Genomic DNA, 16,084 nt, shown 5'->3' on the forward strand with positions numbered 1-16,084 from the left:
CTCCCTAATGAGATTCTGCCCTATTCACTGGCCCTTTATCTTTACCTTCAACATTACCCTATGTTGAAGCAAAGGCATAGGAGTCATTAACCGAGAACACAACAGATTTGAACCACTGACACTTACTTGTTTGTATTCCAACTCCAGTGCTAGTCCCTAAGAAAGGCAAAAAAGACTGAAGTCAGGACTGCTGTGTTGATGCTACAACAGTCAGTAAATTCCAGAGAAAGGCTCTTACTTTTCTAGGCTTAGCTACTTAGAACCAGTTATTAAATGTTGACTTGCCTGTGTTGGAACTTCTAGGAATAATTGTAGTGCCAGAGGCTATCCCAGTGGTACCTGTAATAAGAGAGAAGCATAAGCCTCATGAAGCCTACCTCACCCTAAGAAAAGTGTGGTATTGACAAGTGTTCCTGTTTCTCTGAATCAAGAGAAAACAGTTTAAGAATTTTTCTTGCACAAAATGTTAAGCCTGGCATATTTTTCCAATGCACATTCTCATGACTGCCTGTTCAAATAAAATATAGGAGGAAAAGTCATACTTGCTCCATAGATCTTATTTCTCTAGATCTAGAATCATCTAGAATCTGATATTAAATGAGAAAATGTCTGTCCTATATCCACATGATTTACTGCTAGTGACTTAACTCCCCAGTTTTTCAGCATTAGGGAAAAAAAGAAACAGAAAAAATTGTCTGTACTTGTGATCAAGGGTTAGGCATCTCAATCAAAGCCTTACTTAACAAATTTACTTGTGTCTATTAGCATGTTCTCTAGGAAAAACCAAGGAGCTAATCTAGGTTGGCCTTATGATCTGTTATTAAGTTAAAAGAAACCAATTTTAAGCCATGCTTATTTTCATTCACAACCTGTATGTAGTAAACTCAAATGGAAAAATCATTGAGAATCCAAAATCTAGCAAAACTCACCCGAGGGAATTCCTGCTTCAGTGGTTCCAACATGTTCTTTAAAAGTCGTTGCTTCTGTAAGAGCAAAGAAGGAAAAATTGAGTCGCTTGAGAGTTTGAAAATATGAAAATGATACAGAAGTATATGATCATCTCCCTACAGCCACTTCAAGGAGAATTCCTTTTACTATTTGACTTACCTGTTTTGAAACCTCCAGGTAAGGATGTAGTTCTAGAGCCTGTCCCAGTAGTACCTGGGATGAGAGAGAAAAGAAAGAGAAAAACATGTGCAGGGATGTCTTTCTTATTGGATGGAGATCATGGTTTAGGAGAAATCATGTGTTTCTGTGAAAGAATGCTTTCCTTCTCTAGGATTCCTTGTTCCAAAGATGAAATAAATATTTTTTTATTGATCTGTTTCATTTTCTGTGGTAAACTCCAGTCTTCTGGGGTCCTTCTTTTCTGGAACTAGTATTATGGAGATAGGTATCTCCCCTATCTTCACCTTTGTAACTTCCCTACCCTCACCTGTTTTACTTCTAGTAGATTGGCTCCCTGAAATTATGTCAGTGTCTCCTGAAGGTTAAAAAATGGAAAGGATCAAGAATCTTGAAATTTTAATTAATTATTTCAAGACAGTTCTCCCTTTTAATTTCAAAGTTTTATAACAGTAAGGCTAGGCTCTCTGAAAAACAAAACATTAAAAACACATATGTCCCCTGCAAATTCTGGTTGATCCTGTTTGATCTGACATTCTGAATCCCCAAATTAGAAGCAATATAGTCTCCAGCACTCCAAAACGTTGCCTTATGGATTTGACTTAACCCGTATTGGCAATTGCTGAGCCCAGACTCCTCCCTTTTTCAGGCTGCTTTGCCTTTGCCCACCCATGGAGCCCAAGGACTCATGTTCACCGTAAGGAAACCCACCAGCATCCACAGTTTCAAATATCATTTGTAAGTGAATGTCTGACAAATCTCTGTCTTCAATGCAAGCCGCTCTTCTGTGTTCTGGCTGCACTTATCACTCCTGCTGAGCACACTAACTGGACACCTCAGAGCATCTTAAACTCAAACCATCAACATTTGACCTCACTATATCTTCTATCAGTTATAAATTTTTTGCTTCCTCTAGTACATTCCCAAATTTAGTGGATGTCACTATCACCCATCCACCCAGGCACACAAACCCTGAACTAGAACTCATCCAAAGTCCTTCCTATCCTTTATCCCCCCATCACACACTGAAATTGATTCTAACTGGTCAACACATTGCTCATTCCTTCTGATCATCCTTCTGCCTTCTATTTCCTCACTTTACTGCCTTATTTCAGTCTCTAATCATGCCTACCTTCTAACAGTCTCAAACCGGATGACAAGCCTCTACCCTCCTTCTCTTACTTTCCTTCAATTCTCTAATTATATCTAGTTAATCTTCCAAAAAAGCCAATCTGTGCATGGTACTCAATATACCAAGTAAACTTTCAATTGCACCTTATTGCCCATGGAATTATATTTTGAATTTTTTGGTCATAACTGAACACTATATTATAATATTATTGTGGCAAAATATAAAATTGATACGTGATCTCCTTTTTTTCTTATTTCAGGAAATTGCTGTTACAACTTTGACATCTAGAAGTTCCAAAAAACCTCCCAGCATCTGCTCTTGCAGTTCTCATGCATCACCTGAGTTGTATTCCATAAGTATACGGGACTATTATAATTTCCTGAACTATTTTACACCTCCATGCTTTTTAATAGAGTAGAGGAAATATTTGTTCCCTTCATCACTTTCACTTTTTAAACAAAAAAATCTTCATGTGAGACTCCCAGAATGCCTTAAGTTTATTTCATTCATCTTAATTTACCTGCTTTGTTAACTTCTTGGTAACAGTGACTTCATCTGATGTGATAGTAGTACCAGTGGAGACAAGTACAGAAATAGCTACTTGTATTCAAAAAAGACTCCTGTTCTCATGATGGTATTTACTGCCAGGAAGCTATGTTCTAATAAATATGTGTCTGATGAAATCTTTAGTCCAGGCAATTCTAATGCTCTAAGACGACCAGTTCCAATTGGTTCAAAAGAGTCTTCAAATGCAAAGTTTTATCATCTCCTTTCTGTAGCAAAATCCTACAAATGATCAATTAAATCCCAAAAGTTGTGCAATAGCATGACTGACCTCTTTGTATTCCACTCCCAGTGGCATCACTATTTAGTCCTGAAGTTGTAGTTCCTGGCACTAAAAAAGAAACATTTAAGATGATTTTAAACAATTTTGAAATCTGGAAAAATGTTTTGTGTTGTGATAATAGAAGAAATAGTCCCAAAGAAAATGGCTTTTGCCCGAGATACTCAGAGAACTTTCTTTGGTAACTTTGACTAACTCGTGTTGGAATCTCCAGAAACAAGCTATACCAGTGGAATGTGAATTGGAGATGAAAATGAGATTAAGAGAGAATGATAGATTATGAAATTGAGAGAGAGCGAGAGATAGTAGCAATAATTTGTTTTTTGTCCTTAGAATAGCATAGACTTGGATAAATTCAGATTTCTTAAAAGCAGTAAAGGGGCTTCTTCAGGCAAAGAGAAGCAAACACCATGTTTTCCCAGCAACTCTTTCATTTCCCCAAACCAATAAATGGCAAAAGTCTCACAAAAGAGCCCCTTCTGTATGGTTTAATGCTTTGGATAAAAGTGATTTTCCTCTGTTCATTGGTTTTATTTCCTGTGATTTGGCTTCCTGGTGCTTCAGTGGGTAATTCTTGGGTGTGTGTTCAGGGGGTGTAAATTTTTAAAATTGATTTGTTGGGACTTTAGCCATGAGGGTAAACCCACAAGAATGGCTTTTACATGCAAGAGGAGTCCAAGATGAATGAATTAAACATATCTACTAACTAGGAGTGGAATTTTCTGGGCCCCTGGAAACTCCAGTTGATCCTGAAGTAGTACCTGCAACAGCAAGATGGATAAAGGATTGAGAACAAAACACCATTCTTAGCTTCAGAGAATCACATCTAAAAAGCTGGCATATGGAGAAATTCAGTCCGAAGAGCCAAGTCTGACTGACCTGACATACTGTCTCTTCAAATGGAGTACAAAACTCCCTCTCAGCCAGTCTTCGCACTCACTCATCACCTAACACAAACTTAAACAGAAAACTGCTGAGAACCCAAAGGCTGAAAGAGCCAACCACTCACCAACTGCTGCTCCAACTCCAGGGGTAGTTCTGACTTCTGTAGAAGTGGTAGCCTCTGAGAAGAAAGGAGAAAGTGGTATAGGATGCAGAAATTTGGGGAAATTTATAACAGTATTACTGTCTGTAATATCCCTATGGGAGACATCAGGTCTCTAAAATTCACATAGGCAAGTTTCTTCAACTTTTCCATGACTCACTTGTATTAAAACTTCCAGGTGCGATGGTTGTGCCAGTCGTCACCCCCGTGGTACCTGACATCACAAGAGGAGAGGAATCAACTTATGATTCCCTTTTACTAGGGATTCAAATGAGGATTTGGTTTAAAACAAATTATATCAGGAACTTTCTTGCCTTAAGTGATATATCATGTATGGCCTCTATTATGCCATTTTATTACAAATATATGAAAAAGGAAATTCACATGGGGTGAAATAAAAGGCAGTTAACATCCTAACAATTTGCACCCAAAGAGAGAGTTCAGGTAATGTGGAACACCCACTAAGTTTATTACAGCCAACGTGATTTATTTTAAGATAAAGAGAAAAGTAATTATTAACTGCTAGTGCTCACCTATCTTAATTCCACCCTGTGTGGTTTCACCGGTTCCCAAAGAAGTTGTGGCCCCTAAGTGAAAGGAAGAAAGGAAAAGAATACCAAATTTTGAAGACTTACATAACTCAGAAAAGTTGGGTGGTATCCACTGGGTATGGTAGGGAATGTGTGTGTTTGAGTGGAGGAGCTGAAGGGAGGAGGCTATCTCATGACTGGTTCCTTACACTCCCCGTTAAGGTATTGCTTTACCTGTGTTAGAGCTTCCAGATGCAACTGTTGTGCCAGAGACTACACGAATGGTACCTAAAGTAGAAGACAGAAACACAGAATCCAAATAGTGATGCTTTTACCATCCTGAGAAGAACATGGCCAACAAGGCTGTTGGGAACTTGATAGTAGAAGACACTTCTTGGGGCTACCCCGTCCAAATGAGGTGCATTCTCCACTTTTAAATTCAGAACCGCAATAAAGACATTGGCTCATGTCCTGACCTTGATGATTTCTTCTTAGGGTTAAATATCAGAGGTCTCTGTCCCTCTCCCACATTTACCTGTTTCACCTCCAGGGCTTGGCCTCTCAGCTGTGCCAGTGGTGGTTCCTAATGACAAGAAATAGAAACAATATTTGAGTAAATGCATTTAATTGTATTCAACGAATAAATTCATAACATCTGAAATCCAAAATTTAATAGACCTAAACTTCCAGAGTTACTTCCATCATCTCTGCTTCCTTAGTTATAACTATATGGACATATATTGCCTCCATCTCATACCAGGGTAATAGCTTGAATGTCAAAAAGGGAATCCTTTCTGAACTCCCCTCTTAAAAACTATAGTATAAGGTTTACCCCAGAAGGAATGATATAATTTTCATAAATATAAGTTTCCTCCAACAAATGTCCCCATGAAAAGGCAAAGGCAGAACTCAAGAGTGGCCAATTCCCTTTCTTTGGTTATGCTTCCTTCTCTGGAAGTTGTAGCTTCTGAGGGTGAAAAGGTAGAGAGTAGTGAAGGCTAACAGAAAATCATAAAAGGGCATCATATGCTGTATTTCCAGAACTTGCCCCAAGAAAGAAATTATAGCACCTGCTTCCTCATTGATTCACCTGTGTTAGAACTCCCAGGTGAGATGGCGCTACCAGAGCCTACTCTAGTAGTACCTGAAAGCAAAATTGAATGGTATCATTATGGCAATTTTATTCCTCTAATAAGAAAAGCATATTCTAGAATAGGATGGGGAAACTACAGAATTCTTTATTATGTAAAAAGTGATGTTTTCAGAGATAGCTTGTTCCAGAGTTTTTTTTTATTTTTTTCTAATGTAATATTTCATTTCCAGTAAAAATTGGGTGGGGGGAGGGTGCAATGCGGGGTGGTTGTGGGGGTCTCAATGATAACATTCCTTTCCCTGGAATTAATGTCAAGGACACAAAGGTATTTTCCTTTACTTACCTGTTTGAATGCCAGTGACGTGGCTACTAGATTTCCCTAGAAGAATAAACAATGAAGGTTTCACTGACCATTGAATTTTCATTTGGGTAAAGTACTGATGTTACTGAAATTTTAATGTTCAAGAAAAGTTTAGACAGTGACAAAGAAATCAAGTGATATAGTGTGGTAGTAATAGTAGAGTATCACGGCTAAGTGGATGGACTTTGAAGCCAGACTGACTGAGTTGAAATCTGCTGTTTATTTGCTGTGTGACCTTGCACAAGTTAGTTAATATCTCTGAGCCATACATTTTCTTGTCTGTGAAAACAAAACTACTTACCTCACAGTTTGGAGTGAGGGAAAAGAAATAATAATAAGTTGCAGAATAGTTCCTGGCACATAGTGCTCAAAAAGTTAGCTATTATTGCTATTGTAGGTGAAAAGTGGGCAGGTTATGAAGCTGTTGTGCTCACCTGTATTTATTCCACTTCTTGTGGTCCTCCTGCCTCCAGAGGGCGTAGTAGCTTCTAAGAGAGAAGAAAAGTAAAAAAAATGTAAGATGAGGAGGATTTAGCATTCTGAGAAAAGTAAAGTATAATTTTCTTGATAACAGCACCATGAAAGATATTTCACTATTAGAGATTTTCCTGTGGAGGATTCTCTCCAGTTTGTTGGCTTACCTGTGTTTGAACTCCCATACTCAAGTATAGTGTCTGACGTTACCCTTGTGGTACCTGCAACAAGAAAAGTGGTGACTATTCTTCTCATGGAGGGATCTGATCATCTTTGGGGCTTTGTCAATTGCTTGTGAAATATCTGTGTTCTCATATGCATAGTTTTATTCCCAAATCAAACAAAAATGCAAATTCCTCAAAGTAGGAGCTCCCTCTTCTGGAATTTAGTGGTAGTAAGATGGGGGTTATTCATGCTCTGCCCCTTGTTCTTCTGGCCCCCGTGCCACCATAGTCACCTAATGTGTTTCCAGTTCCTTCATTTACTGATACTCCAGTGGTAGCTCCTAAGAGGATGAAAATAAGAAAACTTTTGAGTGTAAAGATAAGCAGTTATTGGGATAACCACTGCACATTTCAGCCACTTTTGTACTTAAGAAAGAATCTAATGAATAGAGATCAATTTTCTATGCTCATTGTAGCCTTCTGTTTACCTGAAATAAAACCCTCTGGGACCAACTTTCCATCATTTAATTTCTTGGTGATACCTAAAATGGCAAACAGAAAAATAAAATTTTCTAGACATTTATCACTTCTACTCTTATTTGCAGGGATCTACTTATGTGAGGCTGGACCACAGAAATAGAAGGACTTCAGAAATCTGCCCAAATTGATTAAAAATCAAGTAACAAAAGAAAACATTGTTGATCTGAGATGAGAGTTCCTAAAAAGTTCCTCTGCAAGAAACCATCCTACAAGAAATAAGCAGTTGACCATTGAACAAGGTGGGGGTTAGGAGTGCCGACTTCCTTCGTAGTCAAAAAATCCATGCATAATTTACAGTCAGCCCTCTGTACCCACAGTTACTCCATGTCCATGGTTCTACATCAGTGCATTCAACCAACCACAGATTGTGAGGTAACAATAATATTTACTATTGAAAAAAATCCACATGTAAATGGACCTGTGCAGTACAAACCCATGTTGTTCAAGGGTCAACTGTAATTTATCAACCAAAAATCTCACACCACACACACACATATACACACATACACATACACAGTAATTCTCATCTATTATTCCATTCCACTACAGTACTTCTAATGACTCCAGTGGAAGTTGTGGCTTCCAGAAATAAAAAAGAAGAAATGGATAAAAGATGAGGATTTAGGAAGAAGGGAAAATAGGCTATGATGCTCTTACTTGAGATTCGTGTGAAAGACATTTTTGTCACCTTATTTCCAGAAAGGATGATTTCTTTCCAGTTTGTTAACCTACCTGTATTGGAACTTCCAGGTTCAACAGTGGTACCTAAGGCCAAACCCGTGGTATCTGAAATAAGAAGGACATGGATTATCATGGAGAATCTTCCACAGCGAGGCAATCTGAGTATAAAATCAATGCATAAAAATAAGTGTGTATTTCCCAGGCCATATCATTCAGTGTTACATGGTGCAAGGCAGCTCCCAGAGGCACCATTCACAGAGACCGTTTTGTCCAAATGGCAGCCCTGTGAGCATGCCCTTTAACTGGCCTTTCTGTTCCTGGATTGAATCATGTGTGCTTTTCTCATGTATCAATTATTTCATTCATTCAATAAATATTTATTGAATACCAGAGATTCATCAGTGAATAAAATAAATGAAGACTTTTTTACTCAAGAAGCCTATTTTCTAGTAGGTCTACTTTAGCAAATATAACACAAAATCTTCAGCTAGGAACAGAGGAATTTTTCCATGTTTACGTGCTTTGCTTCCAGTGACTTGATTGTCTGATACTCCACAGACAGATCATAATGGTTGAAAGCAGGAAAAAAAGATTCTGTGAATGTTAGGACCTTTAATCATTCACGGAGGCAACCAGCCATTAGGCGATTTAGAATTGAAAGCTCAAGACAAAAGTCAAATGGGAGGCAAAAAATTTCTAGGTTCACTTTAGTCATCTTCTTACCCTGAGACAGAACCTTCTGGGACAGTGTTGACTCCTGCAGTAACACCTATAATATCCAGTGGGTTAGTCTTCCAGGGAATTACTACTACTACCCTCTTCAGGAATCCACACCACAGGACCAGGCGTGGGAAAAGGCTGGTCCAGAAACCAGCTAAGGGATGTGAATCAATAGTATTTACGACCCTGCACACGGGCTGAAGGGCCTGCCCTTCCTGTACAATCTCTCTGATTCAGAGGCAGACTCATAATGGCTCTCAATGGCGATGCCAACACCCGGGAATCCTACTTCTCAACGATTTCATCACAGTGACTGAGGCTTTCTTTCCAGAGGAAGCTTAGCCTCTGGAAAAAGGAAATGAGCAAATGGAAAGTATGTTTGGGGATATATATTTCTCCTTGAGGTTAGACGAGGGATGATTGCCTTTGTATATTTTCCATTACCAGTGCTGGAACTTCCAGATGCCATAGCTGGGCTGGAGACTACACCACTGGTACCTGAAGTCACGAAGGAAAAGGGATGATATGTCATTTCCTTTACAGTCAAAGAGGGGTTAAGAAGAAAATCATTATGTTTCTTTTCAGTCGTTGAAGGTCTATTCTAAGATTCCTCATATATCTTTCCACAGGTACATTTCTTTTGGAAAAAATTAAGTAAAACTATATTTTCACATTAGAAGTCCTCTTATTCTGAATATTGGTAAATATCAGAGCGATATTTATATTTTCTCACGTTCACCTGTTTGACTGTCAGAGACCTGGCTCCCTGGTACAGTGGTCTGAAGAGAAGACAAGAGAGAGAAATTGGGAGAGAGTGAGAGAGAAAGAGGGAGAGAGAGATTTAGAGAGAGAGGAGAGAGAGAGAGAGAATATTCTGCTGTATATGAATTCAAGGATTTGGGTAAAACATTAACCCTCCGGAACTCGGAGGCTCAAAGATTTCCATAGGGCAGAAATCACTCTGCACTCTGTATTTATTTCAGCCAGAAGGCATTCACAGAAAAAAAAAAGGGAAACTCTTGATTCTAGCTAATATGCCAGTGATATTTGTAATGTCAGTGGAGAAATCCCATGCCTTCTTTAGACCTGAAGCCGTGAAACTCAATTCTGTACTTAATGGACTTTCAAAAAGATTTTATCTCTAATAGCAAACCTATTTTGACTCACTTCCAGTGTCCCTAAATTACATACAAACTTTCTCAAGGAAAGCCTAGAGAGCCCTAAAACGGATGGCCCCAAATCACACGCTCTTTTTTCTCACCTGCTTGAGCTCCAGTTCTAGTCTCTTCTGTGGAAGTTGTGGCCACTGAAGGAAGAAATAGGATAAGGATGAAGTCTGGGAATTTGGAATACTGGGAAGAGATATTGGGGTATTATTTTATTATAGAAGCTTTAAAAGAGAGATCATGCCATCTGAGGTCAAACACGGGGAATTTGCTTCTTGTTAACCTACGTGTATTAGAACTTCCAGATGCAATGGTTGTTCCAGGCAATTCTCTAGTGGTACCTAAAATGCAAAAAGTAAATGAAGCAATACAGCATTTCCTCCTCAGTTCATCTTGGAATCATCAGTGTGGACCTAAAGCACTGGTATCCCTTTCTGAAGACTGTCTATGAAAAAAATGGAAAATAAACAATTTTACAGCATTTCGTTTCCCAGGTCAGCTTTGGATGGATGTGTTGCTATGGGGGCTCCCTTTCACTATGCAATAAGAAGCAGCAGCAGGAAATATCACCCTTCCCTGTTTCACTAAGTGAGGGAATAAAGTATGATTTAATCTTTATAAAAAGTAGTTTTTGACATCACTTGGAACGTTTTGGTAATCAGTTGCCTTCACAAAGCTTTCAATCAAGGGGAGATAGAAAATCAATAATGAACATCATGTATAAGTGTATGAGAGAGATAATAGAGCAGCAGGCTGTAGGAGGAAAGGAAGCTGGGTAAGGAGGATTGGAAATACTGGGGGGTTCGGATATATGCAATATGTACGCATACCTTTTTTCAGGAAAAACAATCTTTGTAAGCCAGAATACTGAGGACAGCGGACTGAAACATCGGAGGTCTTGGAATTCCAAGAGTAATTACCCGGGTTGATGTGGTACAACATTGTTGAAGGAGGTCATGGAGAGGATGTGACAACAACTAGCTGACTCTAAAGCTAGACCTGGGCAACCGATGATGCCTTGGCCCCTGTCCTGACCTTGGAACATGCGTTCTGACCACAGTTCCAGGAGTGGGAGCCATTTTCAAGGATGCAGCCTGGAGAGAGCAACGTGTTGTTGAAAGCTGCAGGATGGTATACGTGACTGAACCCAGTTGAGGCCTCTAAATAAACTTTGAAGATTCTGGCAGGTGGATGCAGAGATCTACTTGTCTTATGGCTGCCCAAGACAAGCCTTGTATGTAAGTTCCCTTGCTTATTAAACCTGCTACCCACCAGTCGGGAGTGATTAGCCTCTTTCTTCGGTCTCACCTTGCCCTTTGTGGATGGAGCCAAGTTTCAGGTTTCACCCAGGAAGCTCCTGAGTTTTTAAATCAACAGATACGGCGGGTGCCTCCCTCATACTCCTTCCCATGCAGTTGCTCACTACAGCAACCCAAACGGAGAAATAATGAGAGCCGCAGGCCTCGGACTGAAAAACTCACCTCCTGGCAGTCCTCCTTGGGTGGTCCCACTGTCTCCTGTGGAACTTGTGGCTTCTGAGAGAAGAAAAAGAAAAAAGAGTAAAGACTGAGGGGGTGGACAGGACATTCTGGGCTTCCATAATCTTTATCTCCCAAGGTCCACGTTCAGGACTCCTGACCTGTGTTGGCACTTCCAGATCGCAGAGTTTTGCCAGATATGCTCTCAACTGTGGCTGAAATAAAAAAGGATTATGACCAATTTGTTGCCCATTATGCAATGGGCATAGGCTTTAAAAAACAACGTTCTCCCATAAAGCAGTGAACCTATATTTCTCTGGACTTCCTAGTTTCAAGAGATTACCCATGTACTTCCTTCAAAACATTTCATTCCCTTCCCAAATTTACAGAGAAAGTCCTCCACCACTGAGACCCCCTTTTAGGGTCTAGTTACAGGAAGATAGATTTAGGGCCAGATCATCTGGATAGTATCAGGAATGGGCCCCATGATGGCCTGATGAAGGCTTGTAGAGTACAAGCAGGAAAAGGTGAAGTGTCTGAACTGAATTTATTGACCAAATATCGAACATCTGCTAAAATCTGCCCCAGCATACTGAATATGGAAATTCAAAGAGTTCTGGTATATTTCAGACAAGATTTTTTTTTTATTGGGAAGATATGAGAAAGCACAATTAGTGACTCAGAAGTGCTCACCTGTAAGTATTCCAACTCTTGTTGTTCCACTTTCTCCTACAGAAGTTGTGGCCTCTGAGAGAGGGGAAAATAGAAGAGAGAGGATTGGACACCATGTAAGGACCATGGAAAAGATGTGGTATAGTTCTCCTGCACAGGGTAACACTGGAGTAAACTCAGCAGAGCTGGACCCATGGAAGATTCCCTGACATTTTGCTGACTCACCTGTGCTGGAGCTGCCAGGGGCAACAGTTGTGCCGGGGATTACCCCAGTGGTGCCTGAAACACAGAGGTGCTAAAGTCATCACACTGACTTGTGTTTGTCTCCTAAAGACCTGCCTCTAGAAGAAATGTGCTCTATCAAAGGATACTTTCACTGTTTCCTGATGAGGTGAGAGTCATATGCCTTTTCTATGACCCATGCCATTAAGAAAGCAATCAAAATCTTCCCAAGTTGAGGCAACTTTCTCAGACATCCCATTTATTCCAAGACGGGAAAACAAGGTGGCTTTCTCCCAGGTTCACCTGTCACACTCCCAGTTGCTTGACTTCCTGGTACTGCAGTGGTATTTACTGTGGGATGAAAACCAGAAAAATATTTGAATGTGCCAAGGAAAATACCGAACATCATTATTGATCATTTGAGCTAGAAAACCTATATATATGAACAGGTAGGCCTGTTCACATTGCTTTCTCTTCTTCCTAGGTATGTAATATTCCTTGGTTCCCCTGGCACATTAGTGATGTGTATGCCATCCCAAGGAGAAACCCCTCATACTGATTACACACCAGTCCATCTTTAGAAAGTTACAGCTGTGAGGCTAGATGCTGGTCTTGAAAGTTCTTCCGTAACACGTTAAACCTAAGAAAATCCTGAAAGCCGAGGAAAACTACTGTGCAGGAGATCACACCTCCCAACAGGCAAGCCCATGGAGAATCAACATTCATGCTAAACCCAAAACTGTGAGCAACCCATTCTTACCAGGTCTGAGTCCAGTTCCAGGTGTGCCGCTGCCTCCCGTTAAAGTTGTGGCCTCTGAGGGAATAAAATGATGAATGATGAGGTCTGAGGATCTGGGATATTAAGAAAAGAATGGGGACTTCCCTGGTGGCACAGTGGTTAGAATCCACCGGCCAATGCAGGGGACACAGGTTTTAGCCCTGGTCTGAGAAGATCACATGCTGCGGAGCAACTAAGCCCACGTACCACAACTACTGAGCCTGTGTGCTGCAACTACTGAAGCCCGTGCACCTAAAAGCCATGCTCCACAACAAGAGAAGCCACTGCACTGAGAAGCCCGTGTACCGCAATGAAGAGCAGCCCCCACTCTCCACAGCTACAGAAAGCCCACGTGCAGCAGCAAAGACCCAACGCAGCCAAAAAACTAAATAATTAAAAAAAAAAAGAAAAGCAAAGAATGATTCTGACATTTTATCAGAGCATGTCTGCTAACTACATTAGGAAGTTAAATATCAAGATTTCCCTCTTGTCAACCTACCTGTGTGGGAACTTCGAGATATGGTTGTTTTAGAGAATTCTTCTGAACTTCCTAAAGTGAGAAAAATAAAGGAATTAACACAGCACTAGCTCCCCAATGAATACTGAAGTAGCTATTTAGCCTTGAACCACTGGAAGACTTTTCCTGCAGATCTTTTGACTCTGAAGGAAATGAACCATCAATTACTTCCCGCAATTTCCTTTCCTGATCCACCTATTGATAATTATTGCTATTAGAGTTCCCTTTCCACAGATTCTACTGAAAGTGAAAGGAGACTTTATGTCATCCTCACCTGTTTCACTTCCAGACCCTGGGCTCCCTGGTGTGGTGACAGAACTGCCTGAAGGAGGAAAAAGGCAGATGATGGGTTCATTTTTCTAAATTTTACTCCTCAATTACTTGAGCTATTTTGATATTCAGATATTTAAAATAGATCTCCTTGACTCTAATACTCTGATAAGGTGAACTTATTTAGTCCATCCTACCTGGCTTGGAACTCTGAGAACTGCTGCTGGTTCCAGGTAAAATCATGTTGGTACCTATTAAAGCAAAGAGAGTAAAGCTTCACAATAAGTGTACATTTCATCCTTCCACTAATATTTATTAAGCATCTCTTCTGTGAAATATTGTTTTAGGTCCTTCATATATTAGTGAGAAGAATATTCAAAGATCTCTCCCCTAATGCAGGTTGCATTCTAGCAGCTGGAGACCAACCGTGAACAATAAACGTAATAAATAGTTGACGTAATAGATGCTAAGAAGTGCTATGGGAACATGACAGATCATATAAAAGGATTGGGGACTTGGCAGGCAGGGGCCGGCCAGCAGGTCACCCTCATTTCTGCCATCCAACAACTAACGCTGCAAGCCTGAGCCTCTGGAAATCCAGATGGAGACATCTGAGGCCATGGAATTCTTAGGCAGACCCACGTTTGTAACTCTGGAATATTGTGTTCCCAGAGGAAATTTAGGCTCCTTTCCTCGGCCCACTAATGTGCTCACAGTATTCACACAAACACAGTTTTGATAAAAATCCCAAGGCCTCAGACTAAAAGAGCTCACCTCCCGGAAGTTCTGTTTGGGTGGTCCCACTTCCTCTCGTGAAAGTGGTGGTCTCTGATAGAGAAAAGAAAGAAAGGGGTAAAGATTAGGGTATGGAAAAGTACACACTGTGCTTTTGTCAGAATATACCACCCAAGGTGCCTTGGTCCAGATTTTGCATGTATTTTCAGACTTACCTGTGTTGTAACTTCCAGGCTCCAGAGTTTTTCCAGAGGCTATACCAGTAGTACCTCAAACAAGAAAGGGTCAGTGGTCACTAGCTCAACTGCTTTCACCACGTGATTTAAATGGGACTCTAAAGTCTCTGTGCAGCAGCAAACTATAATCCTGAGACTTTTAGTACCAATAAGTGACCCATATATGCCCCTTGTAACATGTCTTTCTACAACAATTTTACTGAGAAAGTTCTCAACTATCAGGTCCCTTTCTTTGCAGGGGAGATAGGAAATCTCTCTACCAGTTTATCTGTCCTTAGTCTGACTTCACAATAGTCTAGTGAAGGCTCTTATAAGCTCAGGAAATAAGGAAACAACGTGATAACTGTCTTATTTTTCTGAATTTGCTCAATAAAACAAATATAAACAGTGCAGATATGTTTTCGGAAGATTGTTTTTGAGAAGTTATTATAAAGTTCAGGTATTAGTTTAGCAGTGCTCACCTTTGGCTATTTCAACTCTCGTCGTTTCACTTTCTCCTAGGAAAGTTGTAGCCTCTGCATGAGAGAAGGAGGAAAGGGTTAACTGGAGAATATTTAAGGATCATGGAAAAGACATGGCAGTAGGTCTGCAAAGGATAATAACAGAGGAGACATCTAACTTGCAGGAAGACTGTGGAAGATTCTATGTCACCTTGTTGACTCACCTGTGTTGAAATTGCCAGGGGCAACAGTTGTGCCAGGGGCTACCTCAGTGGTGCCTGAAACACAAAAGGAAATGTAGTCACCATGGTGCTGTTTCTCTCCTAAAAACATGCCTCTAAAAAGAACCTAGGTATATCTTCATTACATCTAACTGGACTGCTCACTGGCTCTTCTCTGATGATAAGCCCTGTGTATTTTCTTATTAACCATTTTATTACCAAAGCAATCATAGTGACAATGTTCTCAACCAGAGATAAGCTTCCTGGAATTCTACATCGAGGAAACAGGGTGGGTTTCTCTCACACTCTCCTGTAAGGCTTTCTGATGCTACAGTAGTACCTGCTCTGGATTGGAAACAGAAGATATGAGTGTGCTGAGAATTTGAGACATTGGGAAAATATTGTGCTCTTATCACTTCCTTGTGAAAAGCATACATCTACATGAGACAGACATGTTTCCTAGGTTCCCATAACTCTTCTCAGTTTCTCGGGAATACAAAGTTTTGTCACTCTTCCCTCTTTAAAACTTATGATATTTGTAATTCCACAGGAAAAGTTATTCATAACAGTTACTACAATCATCCCACCTTCAAGGATTACAGCTATGATTCTAGACTCTGTTATTCGCGACTTTTCAGAA

General features: G+C 40.2%; 1 protein-coding gene across 1 annotated transcript in view; it reads right to left on the reverse strand.

Annotated features, from left to right (window-relative positions):
* The window catches only part of MUC19 (mucin 19, oligomeric), a 154,241-nt gene that overhangs the window by 12,571 nt on the left and 125,586 nt on the right, over positions 1-16,084 (reverse strand). The window contains exons 61-85 of the mRNA XM_057704185.1: positions 15,245-15,298; positions 14,763-14,816; positions 14,587-14,640; positions 14,010-14,063; positions 13,817-13,864; positions 13,525-13,575; positions 13,008-13,061; positions 10,159-10,216; positions 9,971-10,061; positions 9,449-9,488; positions 9,151-9,207; positions 8,507-8,551; positions 8,041-8,094; positions 7,062-7,109; positions 6,113-6,148; positions 5,767-5,820; positions 5,212-5,259; positions 4,911-4,964; positions 4,680-4,733; positions 4,307-4,360; positions 4,111-4,164; positions 3,809-3,862; positions 1,436-1,483; positions 1,108-1,161; positions 930-983 (exon numbers count right to left, since the gene is read on the reverse strand). Of these exons, the coding sequence (XP_057560168.1) occupies positions 930-983; positions 1,108-1,161; positions 1,436-1,483; positions 3,809-3,862; positions 4,111-4,164; positions 4,307-4,360; positions 4,680-4,733; positions 4,911-4,964; positions 5,212-5,259; positions 5,767-5,820; positions 6,113-6,148; positions 7,062-7,109; positions 8,041-8,094; positions 8,507-8,551; positions 9,151-9,207; positions 9,449-9,488; positions 9,971-10,061; positions 10,159-10,216; positions 13,008-13,061; positions 13,525-13,575; positions 13,817-13,864; positions 14,010-14,063; positions 14,587-14,640; positions 14,763-14,816; positions 15,245-15,298 (1,326 nt within the window). The remainder of the gene's footprint in view (positions 1-929; positions 984-1,107; positions 1,162-1,435; positions 1,484-3,808; positions 3,863-4,110; positions 4,165-4,306; positions 4,361-4,679; positions 4,734-4,910; positions 4,965-5,211; positions 5,260-5,766; positions 5,821-6,112; positions 6,149-7,061; positions 7,110-8,040; positions 8,095-8,506; positions 8,552-9,150; positions 9,208-9,448; positions 9,489-9,970; positions 10,062-10,158; positions 10,217-13,007; positions 13,062-13,524; positions 13,576-13,816; positions 13,865-14,009; positions 14,064-14,586; positions 14,641-14,762; positions 14,817-15,244; positions 15,299-16,084) is intronic.

This window comes from Hippopotamus amphibius, chromosome 12 (genome assembly GCF_030028045.1).
Source record: "Hippopotamus amphibius kiboko isolate mHipAmp2 chromosome 12, mHipAmp2.hap2, whole genome shotgun sequence".
NCBI lineage: Eukaryota > Metazoa > Chordata > Mammalia > Artiodactyla > Hippopotamidae > Hippopotamus > Hippopotamus amphibius.